Below are 17013 nucleotides of genomic sequence, written 5' to 3' on the forward strand. Positions count from 1 at the left end.
AAAATCAGCTTTTGCACTGCTCTCACTATAAATCACAGCTTCTTCCATCTGCTAGCTTAAGAAAGGTAGCACATTTAATATCTGCATTTAGTAGTTGCAGACAGTTCAGTTACCTTTTAGAAAGGTTAACTAGACAAATTTGTTACCTAATTATTTATTTTTCGATGTCATGTGTACAGTCTGGACGTGCCAGAACAAATATTTTTCCTGGCATGATTGAAATAGTTTTATATGTATATATCATTATATATATATAAGGACGTTGCCATGCAGAGCACAGTCCTCAGAGACAGTCCTGACATAGTGTAGCATCATGAGGCTTCTGCTCGCAACCTTGTTTTTGGCTCAGCTATTCTTTGGTTCAGCTTACATATTGGAATATATACCTAATGGCAGAGTTGTAAAGTGTGATGATGCAGAGGCTCATGAGGCAGCTACTGCGGCTGTAAATTACATTAATGATCATCACAAAATTGGATACAAGTATACCTTAAATCGAGTTGAAAATATCAAGGTGCTGTTTTCGGTAAGTCCACTAGAAAAGGAGGGTGAGATCCTTCCTTGGGTTCTTATTTTTGATTATTCAGAATTAAAATAATGTTAAATCTTAAAGTGTCTCCAGGTAGAAGTAAATATATGGATTAATCTTTGCATGTGTCTTGAATTTGGAATCAGTCCAATTTTGTAGATGAGATGAAAACATTGTCAATTGACAGGTGATATTACACTGCTAAGGTGATGAACTTCGTGTTGTATATCTTATCTTTAATAATGCTTTTAGGTGAATAATTGAATCATTTATTTGCATTGATATATTTATAAAAGCATCATAATCAGCCCAACCTAGGATAGTACAAACAATACAATTTATATTGTTGATAAAAATAAAGTTCTATTCTTTGCATTTATTTTCAAGATTGACCATGGTGAGATTTTCATTTTGGAGTTAGATCTCTTGGAGACTAAATGTCCATCTGTGAGTCCAACACCATTAGCGAAATGCGCTGTGAGGTCGGTGATAGAACAGGTATGTTTGTATAATATTGGAATGCCAATGTGACTGGAAATGAATAGTATGCATCTCACAAAACGTTATATGCAGGGCATGTATTGGCTTAGTCTCAACACATGGTGAAGTCCAGCACAGACGGTGTAATGGTTAGCATTACTGCGTCACAGTCGTGGGTTCGATTCGCACTACGGCCCTAACTGTGTTCGGAGTTTGTATATTCTCCCTGTGCTTGCGTGGGTTTCCTCCGTGTACTCCGGTTTCCTCTCACACTCCAAAAATAAACTGGTAGGTTAATTGGCTCCAACAAAAAATTACCCCTAGTGTGTATGTGTGTGAGCATGTGGTAGGTAATCTTCACTGGGGCAGGGACTGATGTAAATGGCCAAATATTCTCTGTAAAGCACTGCGGAATATGTGTGCGCTATATAAATAACTGGTAATAATAATAATAATAATTCAGTCTGTCTGGTCATTTCAACCAAATAGATGTAAAATCGTACCATGTCCTACCATCCTAACATCTGTTCTGAATGAGAAAAGAAGGTTCCAAATGAGTGTGAGCATTTAGTTGTGCAATCTCCCTTATGTTGTCTGTGGAATCATCAATGCAATATTACACTAGTTGTGTGTGAGCAAGTTTCTCACAGATCTACAGTATTTGCTCACAATATTTGTCACAGATTTAGCTGTTCGTCAATCAGACCAAATAACCAGGTATCATGTGTGTACACAGTAATAGTAACAACATTTTAGAGTATAAGTAAAATCAGTAGTTACACAAACGTCTCCTCAATTGCTTTACACACAGGAGAACAATTTATGTTGCTTGAAAATACCTTATTTGAATTATATTGGATAATTATTTATATACCAGCCTTAGGGTGAGATTTATCAAGTCTTGGAGATAAAGTACCCAGTAATCAGCTTCTGTCATTATTCAAACATAGCCTGTAAATTGACAACTAGGAGCTGATTGGTTGGTACTTTATCGTTTTCCACTTTATTCCTCTCCAAGATTTGATAAATATCCCCCTCAATGTTGTATATAAGTGCATTATAGATACAAGGACGTGTATGAGGACATCTATACAGAATGCTTGGAGTTAGATAAACGTTTTTTTGGATAAGGGCTTTTCCAGAATTTTGAGAACAATGCAAAAATATATTAAATTAGATTTGAAATAGGCCACTGATTTGCCCCAAACTAACACATTACTCTCCTCCTGAAAATATTTAGGTGTGCTCCTGATAATGTCTGACATTTCCAAGAACTACTGTAGCAAATACTGTTTTCTTTTTGGTTTGTGGAATGTCCTGTGTAAAAGTATTGCTTTGCATATTTATTCATGGAGCATGTTCAAACATAGAGGATTAACATAAATATTTTACAAACAAAAATGTTACTGTGAAAACAATAGACAATGGTTACGATATTAACATTTATTTACATTATTTTAAAATCTTAATCTATTTTTCAATTCAATTCTGAATTAGTATTTGGGAGTGGAAGCATTTTAAAATATTTGAGAAACATTTAAAAAGTTTTAATGAAAACTGTCCATCATGTCTGATATTAGTAAATAGCAAATCTTCCTATCCAAATGAAAAGTAATGGAGCATACACACGGTCAGATTTGTCAGATTTGTCAGATGAACGACTGAACGATTTGAACGATTTGAACGATTTTACCAAAGTTTTGAACGATTTGAACGATTGAACGATTTTTGACTGCATTAAAATGAATGGAATCGTCCAAGTCTGACTGCAAACACATCAGATGTCAGAAATCGTTATCTGACCATCGGGAACGCGCATCGTTGATCGTCCATCGTTCAGGCATGTCAGATATGAACGATTTTCCTTCAGATATGAACGACTGAACGATTTTTAAATCGTTATCGTTCATATCTGAAGGAAAAATCTGATTGTGTGTATGCACCTTTAGCAAATAGCTGGATGTCCTAACAGTTCAGATACAGAATAGAAAACACGGTTAAAGATCTTTAGTGGACGTGTTTAAAAGTTAAACCTAATTTGCATAGACGCAATATTACATTTACAGTTTTGTAATGTTTTTATGGTATGTCAGAAAATTACTGAGCTACTTACCTATTCATTCTGTACAATAAAGTTACACATTTTATTGTAAGTAGATGCTCTTTTATAACAAGGTGTATTTCCTAATATTGTGATTAGACAAATGCATGAACATAAATGTATCCAGGGTCCAACTGTTACAGTGTTATACATAGCTGGGTCAGGATACATACGGCTTGTCGGCAATTAGAATGTCAACAAGCATTACGGGGACTTCGGACGGCAGGTGCCGGTATGTCGGCAAGTGTGAAATGCTTTCAACATGATGATTTACCATCAAGTTGCCAGTTGTAGTGCCGGCGCATGTGAAATGCTTTAAGTAGCTTGCTGACATCCCTCTGCTTGCCTTCATGATAACCATAATGTTTGTCAACATTTTGATTGCCAACAAGCACATTGCATACCACTGGATTTTGTCAGTGTTCCATCTTGATGTATTTATAAAAATTCTCCAGACAAACCTTTATTTTCTTCCTAACATATACATTCTCTTTTGAGCTGTCTCTTTCCTTATCTCCCTTATCTCCCCTGCTCTATCACCTTCCTATTTTTTCATGTTTCCTATTCTCTATAACTTCCTTATCTTTCCTGTCTCCACTGCTCTATCGCCTCTTATTTTTTTCTGTCTCACATGCTCTATTAGCTTCCTATTCATTCCTATATCCTCAGCTATGTCACTGTCATATAATTTTCTGTCTCCTCTGCTCTATCACTGCCTATTCTTTCTGTCTCCCCGGCTATATCAGTGCCTATTCTTTTCTGTCTCCTGGCTCTACCACCTTCCTATTATTTCCTGTATCCCCTGCTCTATCACTACCTATGCTTTCCTGTCTCCCCTGCTCTATCACCTTCTATTTTTTCCTGTCTCTCCTTCTCTTTCACTACCTATTGTTTCTTTTCTCCCCTGCTCTATCACTACGTATTCTTTCCTGTCTCCCTTGCTCTATCACCTTCTATTTTTTCCTGTATCCCCTGCTCTATCACCTTCTATTCTTTCCTGTATCCCCTGCTCTATCATCTTCTATTCTTTCCTGTCTCCCCCTGCTCTATCACCTCCTATTCTTTCCTGTCTCCCCTGCTCTTTCACTACCTATTGTTTCTTTTCTCCCCTGCTCTATCACCTACTATTTTTCCTGTCTCCCCTGCTCTATCACTACCTATTCTTTCCTGTCTCCCCTGCTCTATCACCTTCTATTCTTTACTGTCTCCCCTGCTCTATCACCTTCTATTCTTTCATGTCTCCCCCTGCTCTATCACCTCCTATTATTTCATGCCTACCCTGCTTTATCACTACCTAATAATTACTGTCTTTCCTGCTTTATCACTACCTATGCATTACTGTCTCTTCAGCTATATCACCTTCCTATCATTTCCTATCTCTCCTGCTCTATCATCTCTATTCTGTTCTGTCTCCTGGCACTATCACCTCCTATTATTTCCTGTCTCCCCTGCTATATCACTACCTATTGTTTCTTATCTTCCCTGCTCTATTACCTACTATTCTTTCCTGTCCCCCTACTCTATCATCTCTATTCTTTACTGTCTCCCCTGCTCTATCACTACCTATTGTTTCTTATCTCCCCTGATCTATTACCTACTATTCTTTCCTGTCTCCACTGCTATATCACTACCTATTGTTTCTTATCTCCCCTGCTCTATTAAATACTATTCTTTCCTGTCTCCTCTTCTCTATCACTACCTATTGTTTCTTATCTCCCCTGCTCTATCACCTACTTTTCTTTCCTGTTCCCCTGCTCTATCATCTCTATTCTTTACTGTGTCCCCTGCTCTATCACCTCATATTCTATTCTAGCTGTGTTGGTAGAATTTAAACACTATTTTCAGGGTCTGCTTCCTGCAGAAGAGCCCCCTCCAAGTCTGGAGACCCGCTTTGTCTGTGACAGCTTAGACGGAATCAGAATGCTAATGGCCGCCTGATCTGCATTCGATATTTACACTTTTGCGCGTGTGCGGTGGATGTGAGATGATTTCAGTGGGTGCAAGATCTGCTTTCGATGTTTCCGGTTTTGTGAGTTAGCGGCGAATGTGAGAGGATTTCAGTAGGTATTTCCAAGCACTGGACAGCAATTGAGTATTTAGCATATTTTCGCAATTGTGATCCATGAGAGATCACAGCTGCGATGGTATTTGTGTGCGGATCTAAATCTGGCCCTCAGACAGGAAGTTCACTGCACAGACTTGCATAAAATAACAATGATCGAATTCCAATTCCACATAACTATGCAGCTTGCAGTACATAATCACAAAGCATTATACAAAATATTTATATTTTACCATTTGTTTCCTTTTTTTTTTTTACAGGCAGTAGAAGGTGATTGTGATGTCCGACTCAGCAAGAAAAATGGCACATTTACAGTCCTTAGTACTAGGTGCAAGTCTGAACTAGGTAATCCCAAATTTACATTCTATTATGTCTGTGGGAACATAGGACCTCATTCAGAGTCGGTCGTTGCGGCCGCACGGTCGTAGGGAAAAGGGGCCGGATATGCAAATGATGCACTCGCATGTTGCGTCCCTAAGATCGGATCGGTAGCTGGCCGACCAAGGGGAGGAAGCGGCCGGAAGACAAAAAAATACGCCCCCTTCTCGCACGCATTACACGTCATCTTCGGGCATATATGGATTAATCGAGACCATCGGAACTGGTCGTAGAGCTTAAGGTTGACCATACCCTCTCTTAAGCTCTACGATCAGGTCAGTGTACAAACCACCCATGTCACGTGTGCTATGACACTACTTTGTTAATTATGCACTCCCATTAAATGCCGTTCGCATAATTAGGCACGCCTGCGTTCGGATCTCCACTCCCCCGTTTTCAAGCACCTTCCCCTGTTACCACCCACAAACGCCTCAATCTGTCACTCAAACTACCGACCTGGCTGTGTTCAAGGAGAGAAATTTCTGATCGTAGCGGCTAGTTTGTGCACGCGCATTGCGAACTTTACGCATGCGCAGTTTAGCGAACATCGGTGGCGTACGACCGTGCGGCCGCTACGACCGACTCTGAATGAGGTCCATAGGGCCTGATTCCAAGATTTACATTAATGCAATAGCAGCTGAGATCTCTTATAGATCACAATTGCAAAAATATGCTAATGCCTTCCACAGCTTACCCGAGCATAGGTGCGCCCACTGCTGCCTTCTCATATCCGTCCGATGACGTGCATCACCATGAACATCGGGAACATCAACGCACATCGGGCAGCCACACAGCCTCTGAGTAAGTCTGACCTGTCTCAAACACTGCGTCTCTCCTGACTCCGTGAACATCGGCATTACGTGTGACTCTGAATCAGGCCCTTAGTGTTCCATTTGTTACTGTCATATATGTGGTTTATGTGTCAAAAACACAATGTGATATTATGAATGTGTTTGATTTCAGCATACTATGGGGCTGATTCTTAGATGGTAGCAAAGTAAAAAAAAGTAAAAAAAAAGGACAAGTAACTTTGTATCTGGAACAAACCATGTTGCAATTTTAGGGGTGCAAATACAAGTATTTTTTAATACTGACTGCTTTTGCATGTAGCCCACAAATGCTGCACAGCTTTATTTTTGCACTGCAATTTAGATTTGAATTTTTTAAATAACCCATTATAAATCTGCCCCACCTGCAATGCAGCATGGTTTTACCAAGGGACAAAATCACTTGCTCTTTATTGCTTTGTTGCCAACTGTGAGTCAGTACCTTTATACTACAGTAAAAAAATATTATTATTTTTTTTTTACTGTAAAACTGAATCACGGATCTGTTACAGAATTCAAATTATTTTGAAAATAGTTATCTGTTTTTAAACTCCTGATACAGGCAGGAGAAGGGCTGGGCATATGGAATGCAATTGGGAAACCGGCTGACATGATCCCGACAGCCGGCTTCCCGACTGCTTTATCCCAGCGTGGGTTAAATGACAGGCGTCTATATCTAGACGCCCTGTCATTTTCCAGACGCCCGGCATCCCGATCGAAGGGATGCCGGGCGCCGCAAGCGGACAGCAGCTGGGGGAGGGTTAGGTTTAGGGCACCCGGGGGGGGGACATAGGGTTAGGCACCCCCCCGGGAGCGTTAGGGTCAGGCTAGGGGGAGGGCGGGTTAGGGTTAGACACCCCCACGGGGGACTTAGGGTTAGGCAGCGGGGAAGGGGGGGTTAAGGTTAGGCACTTACAGGGGGGATTAGGGTTAGGCACTTGGGGGGGAGGTTAGGGTTATGCACCCTTAAGGAGGGTTAGGGTTAGGGGGGTTAGGTTAGTCACTACTTACCTTAGGACGATCGGGATTTCCAGAGCTGTCGGGCTGCCGCTGCCGGGAATTGAACCGCCGGCCATGCGGCTGGCGGTATTTCATACTGAATCCGGGCATATGGACTGCATAATCTGATGATGAAGACTCAGGACTAACAGGCACCAGTTAGAATAGGGCGGGCAATAAGCGGCCCTCCTGCTGTTGCGGAACTACACATCCCAGCATGACTTGTAACAGTTTTAGCATGGCCAAATAACAAAACTGTGGCAGGGCATGCTGGGATATGTAGTTCTACAACAGCTGGGGGGACGGGGTTCTTATTGCCCACCTCTGTTAGATACACTTTGCTACATAGTGCATCTCAAGAATGATTAAAGTTAAGATAGGAATTATATTAAAATATTCCCTTAGGGTCTATTATACAACAGTGAAGTATCTAAGGTATACAAATGTGGACGATTAAAGTCTATATGATGTATTTATTGAAGTACTATTAATAGTGTAAAGATTTTGGTTCGATTTGTGAAAAGTACTGTATTTCCAGCCTGTGGTTAAATTATCAATTGCTTTGGGTCTATTTATCATTGCAGTGATAGAAAATCTTCATTCGAAGTATTTACCATAACAAAAAACAAAACATCGGGGTTCAGCAATGCTCAGCTCCCCAGTGACCCATGCTGGCAGCTCCAGCATGTTCACTGGAATTGGAAGCCCAACTTTACATGAAGTAAAGTTTGTTTAAAAAAATATAAAAGTAAAACTGAAAAAATGCTTAATTTTAATGATGCTTTTTTTTATGAAGTCACCATCCTGAGATGGAGTTAGCTATCTAAGGGCAGCACCCCTGCCCTACATGATAAATAGGAACACACAGCATGGGGCCGCTGAAGGCTGACACCGGCAATAGTCTTTACCAGGAGGGGGCTTTGATAAATGGGTAAAATGTCTAAATCCTGTAAAAACTCCCCTCTAGGGCTTATTTGCACTGATAAACAGAGCCCTTAGTGTCTGTTTTACCTATTAATTTTCATTAAAATCTAGACATATAATAAAGAAAAACATAATTAATAATTCAGCACAAGTGAATGACCACAAGATAAAATAAAAAAAAATAAAAAGTTAGTTATGGGGTAAACTGTGAATGTTCAAAGGTGCTGAGAGGGGGGTGGGGTGAGTACATATTACCTGGGCCTAAGCCTGTCGGAGGGGCCCATATCAGTGTATACCATGCCAAGTGGATCATAGTCACACCCCCAACATGGCCTGCCTGATGATTCAGCGACCCTGTATATGTTGTACAGTTGTTGGGGGGTTTTTTGGGAGGGGGGGGCTGTATGTATGTCTAAAGGCAATATGTGCTAAATTTGTCAAATTTTAGCTTATAACCATATTTCTTTTCACCTCCTTACTTTAGATTCAGCAGAAAACATGCGTAGGATTTGCCCTGATTGCCCATTGTTGGCTTCTCATAATAACAGTCAAGTCATGCATGCTGTTGATGTATCGCTTCATAAATTTAACAGTGGGAACAATACTGCCTTTTATAGACTTCATGAAATTGGCAGGGGACAGATTCAGGTATTCTTTGTAACTCTTATTCATCTTTATTATGTTTTGGGGGGGCAGTGGAGAAATATAAATAAGATAGATAAAATAGATGGTACCAATTATATTATTTTAATTATTGTACTTATTTGAAATACATGACACCAATTACACTTAAATATTTTTTGTGTAATACTTCTGATATGATGCTTAACTTTTCCAATTCTTCTATATGTTGTGACATTATTTTACATACTCGTGGGAGGATGAATAAGAGTCATATGTGCAATCCTTTTAGTAATAATCTCTATGCTGAACAAAGAGTCCATCATAGTCTTGAGAAAGTACAGAAAGTTTATTTGAATTTTTCAGTATTAGGGTTATAACTTAATAAAATGACTATTTAAATAATATTTTTAATTAATAAAATATTTTTAAATATGTTTTCAATCAAACTGTGAACACTACTATATTTTAAATTCATAGTTTGAGGTTCACAATAAAAAAGTAAAAAAATTTAATATTTAACTGAACTTGAGGAAACTTGTGTGAACTGACTTGAACACTGTTAAACAGGATTAAATACACCCAAACTATTTTGAACATGGTTGAATTGGTTTGGCTTTCTAGATTTGTTGAAATGGTTCTAAAATTAAAGAAATGATGTGCAGTTTTGGAATTTTAGAATAATTACTCAAAATACAGCCAGTTCAATCACTTCTACTGGGTTCCTTGAGGCAATCCGTAAAACAGGCATGTTTTGGTGAAACCTGAGGAGAGATTCAATAAGGCTGAAGATAAGCATAAATAGAACCAACATCAAGATATACAGAGTTCAAAAGAAAAAATAGGCACGGAGTAAACAATTTAGGAAACTAAATAAAATTTCTGTGTGGGGGGTTGGGGGCAAAGTATTGACCAATAATAAGGATGAGCCAGGCATAATATTTTTTTAATCATTAAGAATCATATTTGTTATTTGCAGAGTGGCATAAGCAATACAGTAGTTGTCGAGTTTATTGTTGCAGCAACTAATTGCTCCATAGAAGATGCAAATGCTGATGTTGCCTGCATAGAGGATACTGGTGCTAGTGCAGTAAGTATTTGTTATAATAAAACAATTAGAATTTATGGAACGCCTATGACTTTTCTTTCAAAATTCTTTCATAATTCTATTAATATTTTTACTTTGAACTTTTTCTTTTAACCCTGTAGCGGCGTAACTAGGGTATTTGGAGCCCAGGGCTAGATGAAAAACAGAGCACCCACCCCCTATGTTTCCTCGCGACAAAGGCCTGAGGTGAAAAGTGGGCATGGTCACATGCCATAAGGGGCGTGGCCACTGGAAAATGGGGGCGTGTCAACATAATACCCCCCCATTTCTCGTTACTCTGGGAACATCCCTTTTCATTCCATATGCACCTTAATGCCCCCCTGTAGTAGTGCCCCTCTTGCAATGCCCACTGTAGTAGTGCCCCTTATGCAATGTCCCTAGTAGTAGTGCCCCATGTAGTAGTGCCCAAGAAATGCCCCTTATACAGTGCCCCCAGTAGTGCCCTTTATACAGTGCCTGCAGTAGTGCACCCTCATAAAGTGCCCCCAGTAATGGTCCCTCTTATGCAGGCCCCCAGCTGTGCCCCTTATACAGTGCCCCCCGTAGTGGTCCCCCTTATGCAGACCCCCAGTAGTGCCCCTTATACAGTACTGAGGCACTGTATAAGGGGCACTACTGGGGATCTGCATAAACGGGACCACTACTGGGGGCACTGTATAAGGGGTACTACTGGAGGCCTGCATAAGAGGGACCACTACTGGAGGCTTTGTATAAAGGGCACTACTGAGGGTAATGTTTAAGGGGGACCACTATTGGGGGCTCTACTGGGGGCCTGCATAAGAGTGTTCACTACTGGGGGCACTGCATACTGGGAGTATTGTATGGTATGCAGTGACCCCAGTAGTGCCCCTTATACAGTGACGCCAGTAGTGGTCCCCCTTATGCAGGCCCCCAGTAGTGCCCTTTATACAGTACCCCCAGTAGTGATCCCACTTATGCAGGCCCGCAGTAGTGCCCCTTATACAGTGCCCCCAGTAGTGATATCTTCTATGCAGTGCTCCCAGTAGTGGTCCCCCCTATTCAGTGCCTTCAGTAGTGATGCAGTGCCCCCTATACAGTGTCCCCGGCCAGTAGTGCCCCTTACATATATAACAAACACACAGACATACATACACAAAACACTTACCTGAATCCCCGCTCCTGCCGCGCCCGCCAATGTCTGCTCCCCCGCCCTCCCGCTCGGTACTATGGGAGCGAGGTCATGACGTCTCTCCCATCACCCACTGCAGGAGCCAGAAGGCGGAGCTGATGAATGAGCTCCAGCCCGGCTCAGGCAGTCGGCGCAGCAGACAATGAGAGTCTATCTGACTTTCATTGGCTGCTGAAACACACACACCACTACCTGGTAGTACGAGTGTACTACCCAGCGCTGGCAGCGGTGTGTGTGTTACTGTGTAGTGCAGACCGCACTCACTGCGGTCCGCACTACATTGACTTTACTGGACCGTGGCTGGTGGCGCCACCCCTCCCCCCACCACCGATCAGACGGCGGCTAGGGCACGAGCCCCGGCATATCTCTGTCACATAATATACAGTTATGAAAAAGCATTCCAAGTCTCTAAGGAATGTTCATTTTCATAGACATAGCACAGTTAATAATAAATAGTCTCCGTAATGGCTGCTAAAAATATAAAGCATGCTTTAAAAGGTACTTAACTTGTTTTTAAAGAAAAAAACCTTTTATATTTATATAGGCTTGATGCTTTAATTAATATTCTATTTTAAATACTGTTTTATTACTTAACAAGGGAATTTCAAATTCTCTATATTTTATTAAAAACATGGACATCATGTTTTTCTATCATTTAAAATGTTTTATAAAACTGTCTGTCTGTCTTCAAAATTGTAGAAACATTTTGAATGTTTAAATTCCTTTTTATTTTTTAGCATTATGGAGCTTGTTCTGGGACAGTTGTCAAACATCATTATGTAGTAGATGAAGATGTTGCTGTGCACTGTACAATCTATGGACCACAGGTATTAAAACATATTAGAGTTCAAAAATAAATGACTGTCTGTCTCCAAGTCTTGAAGGATGCACAAGAAATTATGCATGTTGGACCACATTCCCTTTTGAAATATACCTATTTCAGTGAGCAGAACATCGATTGATCTCTTAAAGTTAAATAATATTATGTAGCGTTTCAGACTTGAATTAAATAGTTTGATCCCATCAGAACTAAATGTAGCTTACCAGAATATTAAAAACATTTATTTAAAAATATATTTTTTTTAAGCAAACTGGCATGTTTACCCCAAAAATACCTATATTCCTAAAACAAAAGTATGTATATGTAAAATAAATATATTGCCTGGGGTAATAAAACACATTTACCTACAGGTCGTGACAAGTACAGACACAATAAGTCTGGGAGTTAATAAAAGGAGGGTTGAAGATATGGGCAATTTGTACAATGGAGAAACATGCAGAAATCTACTGAACTCCAATAGATTGTGAGTCAGTGTAGACAATGTTGCTGAACTGTTCAGAAAACTAAGTACTAAATATAGTGTGCACATGAGTAATGAAAATATTAGCAGCCGGGCTACTGATACTCACAGTTCACAGTACTGGATGGTTAGAACAGTCTAGGAATAATGAGTGCCATAGTGACAGTAAGCTGTTGTTATAAATCCATAAATACATTTACACTTTACATTCCATATACTGGGATTTGCCTGATTCTCCAGTGACCATAAATTATTTGGCAAAGTTTGGCCAAATCAAGACTGATTCACAAAATTTTAAAAATCTCTGACATTGGCAAAATTTCACAATTGGTTGAATTAATTTGCCAATGACTAATTGTCATGCTTTGATCATTTTATGTAATCAAAAGTAATCTATTTTGTTACGTACTATTAGAATAATGTATGTTATTTCTATGATGATAATTAGTACTTTAACTGCGACAGAATAATAAAAATAAAATAAATAATTGCATAAAGTGAGAAATATATAAAAGATCCATATCCTGAACACTGTTCTCTAGCTTCTTGCGGTATCTTTTCCTGTGTGACCCTGTCACCTACTGGTTATGTTGTTTATCACAGCTCTTTTAGTTTACAGTTTTAAATACAGCTAAAATGTATGACATTGCAGATTAGAAATGGTACTCAAGCTGATGAACAGCATGCCCCACTGGCACCACCGAAGCCGAATGTCCCTCATCCACATTTCTACCATGGCCTCCATCTTTCTTCTGAATCCGAATCTGCTGAACACCATTTTCTGGTGACTCCTAAAAAACATGCCGTCAAGAGGTCATTGACTGGTGAAGCTGTGCCACCCAATTTGCCAGTTACTGTCCCAATATGTCCTGGGAGAAAAATACACTTCTAACTTGTTTCAATGATGTGAAAAATCCTACAATCGTTATATAACCTTATTTCACACACATTGTAGTTATAGTTTTGCCTGTTTATAAAAAGATGTAAACCCCTAATAATATCTTGACCTAAACATATGCCATCCTACAAACAAAAATGTTATACTTACTGTTTATAATCTACAGCTGGACAACTCAGATAGATATCTAATTTCTATTCTATGGATGTAACTCAGTTGCCTGAAGTGCTCTACTTATCTCTTTTCTCTGAAGTAGTCCCTCTTTTGGGGCTAAGGCAGAGGTTCCCAAACGCAGTCTTCAAGGCTACCCAACAGCTCAGGTTTTAGAGATATCCACAGTTGAGCACAGGTTCAATCAAATTGACTGAGGTACTAATTAAGTCACCTGTGGTCAGGCATGGATATTCTTAAACCTGGACTGTTAGGGTGCCTTGAGGACAGAGTTTGGGAACCACTGGGCTAAGGAATAGGTGTATAATGAAAAATTCATCAACTGGTGCCAAGATTGCCTGCGTTATTTGGGTGCAACCCCATACTGCTAGACTACACCCTAAAGTAGTTGTTCCATCAAAAATGCTTTTTTCCCAATGCGCACAGATAGGAACTGCTGGTATGTAAACTAAAGTGAATGGGGAGATTTTTTGGAAACAAATTAGATTTCTGCTGCCCTGTTACATTGACCTAGGAAATTCTGTGGGCAATAGCAAGGTAAAGGTATAAACACAGTGCAGAAGGAGCATGAATTCTCTATTTTGACTTCCCTCCCACCTGCTTGACCTACACAAATCATATATAAATGTCAGCCCTTAGAAATCTATTTATAATACATTTGAGTCTATAACCCATATATGTGCCTCTCTTTGGCTATTTGGGGGATGTATTTTGTATCTTATAAATGCTACGTAATTTACAGTAAAAATATTAAGTTTGAATATTTTGGTTGTCGTAGTAAATGCTTAAGAAATTTTACTTGAGGACAAACATCTGATGGAAATCTTTGATGCTACAATTATGCTAATGCTAGTGCTACCAGTACATTTACTATAATTTTTAAACCACTGACGTCTGCATATTAAGCCAATTATTATTAGTTACCCATTGCTCAACGGTGCAATTACACAGGAACATATAGCCAATCAGCAATTTGCTTTTATTTGTCCGGTGCAAGTTTTACAAAGACATTTAATGACTGATTACTACAGTATGATCTTAGTGTACATGTTGCACCTTTCAGTAATGTTAGTAGATAACCCTTACACAGTTACTTATACAATTTGTAGAAATAAGTCAAAAAACAACTACAGTAATGGCTTTCTTTCAAATCAGTACTGTGAACAGTTAGCCACAATAGTCATTCAGCTGATTAGAAAAGAATTCAAGATAAACTTTGTTGCCTTGAATCCAAAGGCTGAAATTCAAGTTACATGCTCACTTCCAAAGTGCCAAAAGCATGTGACTGTTCTTTACTTGATTGATACTAGCATGTACTGCTAGAATTAGAGGTGCTCACCCAGTCATTTACTGCTGGGTTTAAACTAATATTAAGAGACAATCAGTGTACAGTTAAAATATACATGTTTTCCTTAAAGTTAACAGAAATTGCACATTATATGATGAAGTGATATTGCATTAACATGTATTTTAGAGGTAACATGTTGCATGTCTCAAAGTTATATATGATTAATAAAACTCATTGGTGCTCATTTATTTACTAATAAAGTTTGACAGTAAAATATTTGTGGTTTTTTTTGGGTGGATCCTTGTATTCTTTTAAAATAGTGGTTACTTACTAACCAGGAAAAATGCAGCCTCACGATGCTGTCAGTATGAGTACATTTAGAAATATGTATGGTATAAAGAAGAGAACTGTAACTGGAAAGTCCTGCTTACTACTATTTTAGGACCACCCTGTACATTTCATATCAACTGTTTATTTTCTCCTAGAATACATCATAGGTTACAGTAACTTAATTTATATTCGAAGAAAAAAGTCCGGCGCCCCACTGAACTGTAAGGGGATCAGTGCTTTGCAGCCTGGATAATTGAACAGTGATTCCAATGCAGCTTCAAGACCCAGCAAAATTTCCCACAGGTTCTGGCACATAGGAATCTCAGATAAATGAAAACCTAATATAGAGTGTAACATCCCATTATATAAAGCAAAAGGTATTCTTTATAAATCAAAAGCAAACAAAAAGCTGTAGTCTTCCCGTCTGTATATTTAGGTGTTCCCTCAAATCCACAGTATGAAAATAGAACAAAGACACAATAGTGCAGGGTTGGGTACGGGATGCAGGCACTTGGGATCTTGGCGGTCGAAATCACAACGCCAGCACCCCGACAGGGTTAGGATACTGACACTAACTCTAACCCACCCCTAGTGCCTATTCCTCCCCCTAGTGCCTATCCCTCCCCCTAGTGCCTAACTCTAACCCGCGCCCTAGTGCCTATCCCTCCCCCTAGTGCCTAACTCTAACCCGCGCCCTAGTGCCTATCCCTCCCCCTAGTGCTAACTCTAACCCGTCCCCTAGTGCCTATCCCTCCCCCTAGTGCCTAACTGTAACCCGCCCCCTAGTGCCTATCCCTCCCCCTAGTGCCTATGCCTCCCCCTAGTGCCTCTCCCTCCCCCTAGTGCCTAACTCTAACCCGCCCCCTAATGCCTATACCCTCCCCCTAGTGCCTAACTCTAACTCGCCCCCTTGTGCCTATCCCTCCCCCTAGTGCCTAACTTTAACCCGTTCCCTAGTGCCTATCCCTCCCCCTAGTGCCTAACTGTAACCCGCCCCCTAGTGCCTATCCCTCCCCCTAGTGCCTATCCCTCCCTAGTGCTAACTCTAACCCGCCCCCTAGTGCCTATCCCTCCCCCTAGTGCTAACTCTACCCTGCCCCCTAGTGCCTATCCCTCCCCTTAGTGCCTAACTCTAACCCGCCCCCTAGTGCCTATCCCTCCCCCTAGTGCTAACTCTAACCCGCCCCCTAATGCCTATCCCTCCCCCTAGTGCCTATCCCTCCCCCAAGTGCCTAACTCTAACCCGCCCCCTAGTGCCTATCCCTCCCCCTAGTGCCTAACCCTCCCCCTAGTGCCTAAACCTCCCCGTAGTGCCTAAACCTCCCCCTAGTGCCTATCCCACCCCCTAGTGCCTAACCCTCCCCCTAGTGCCTTACCCTCCCCCTAGTGCCTATCCCTCCCCCTAGTGCAGAGCCGGCCCTAGCCCATTTGATGCCCGAGGCAAAATTTTGACTGGTGCCCCCTAACAACTTCCCATACCGAGCTGAACCGCCCCTCAGGAAAAAACAAGCGGCACTCCTCAGTAGGTGCTGTCGTTTTACGACCCATCTGTCTATTCATCAGGACATGTCCTGATGAAAAAACCAATGGGTCTTAAAACATTTACAGCACCTATGTGATTTGTGACAATATATCATTTTTTTACAACTACTGACAAGTGCCGTCTGTTTTTTTTCCTGAGGGGGCTGTTCAGCTCAGTATAGGAGATTACCAGTAAATTTATTCAGACGGACCGACACTCCTCTAAACCCACCAATACATGCTCCTGTGCCTTCTGCAAACAAGTGGAACAAATCAGCGGCACTTGGAGACTTGTGAAGAAGTTTAATGTGACCCCTCACATCAC

General features: G+C 40.5%; 1 protein-coding gene across 1 annotated transcript; it reads left to right on the forward strand.

Moving 5' to 3' along the window:
• The first annotated feature begins 313 nt into the window (after positions 1-313).
• On the forward strand, positions 314-15025 carry AHSG (alpha 2-HS glycoprotein). Its single transcript, XM_088444708.1, has 7 exons — positions 314-526; positions 917-1027; positions 5433-5517; positions 8785-8948; positions 9901-10011; positions 11917-12006; positions 13133-15025. The coding sequence occupies exons 1-7, from the start codon at positions 314-316 to the stop codon at positions 13370-13372; spliced, it is 1014 nt and encodes a 337-aa protein (XP_088300834.1). The 3' UTR covers positions 13373-15025.
• Positions 15026-17013: the final 1988 nt, after the last annotated feature.

Source organism: Taudactylus pleione, unplaced genomic scaffold (assembly GCF_031769625.1).
Source record: "Taudactylus pleione unplaced genomic scaffold, aTauple2 ptg000372l, whole genome shotgun sequence".
Lineage (NCBI taxonomy): Eukaryota > Metazoa > Chordata > Amphibia > Anura > Myobatrachidae > Taudactylus > Taudactylus pleione.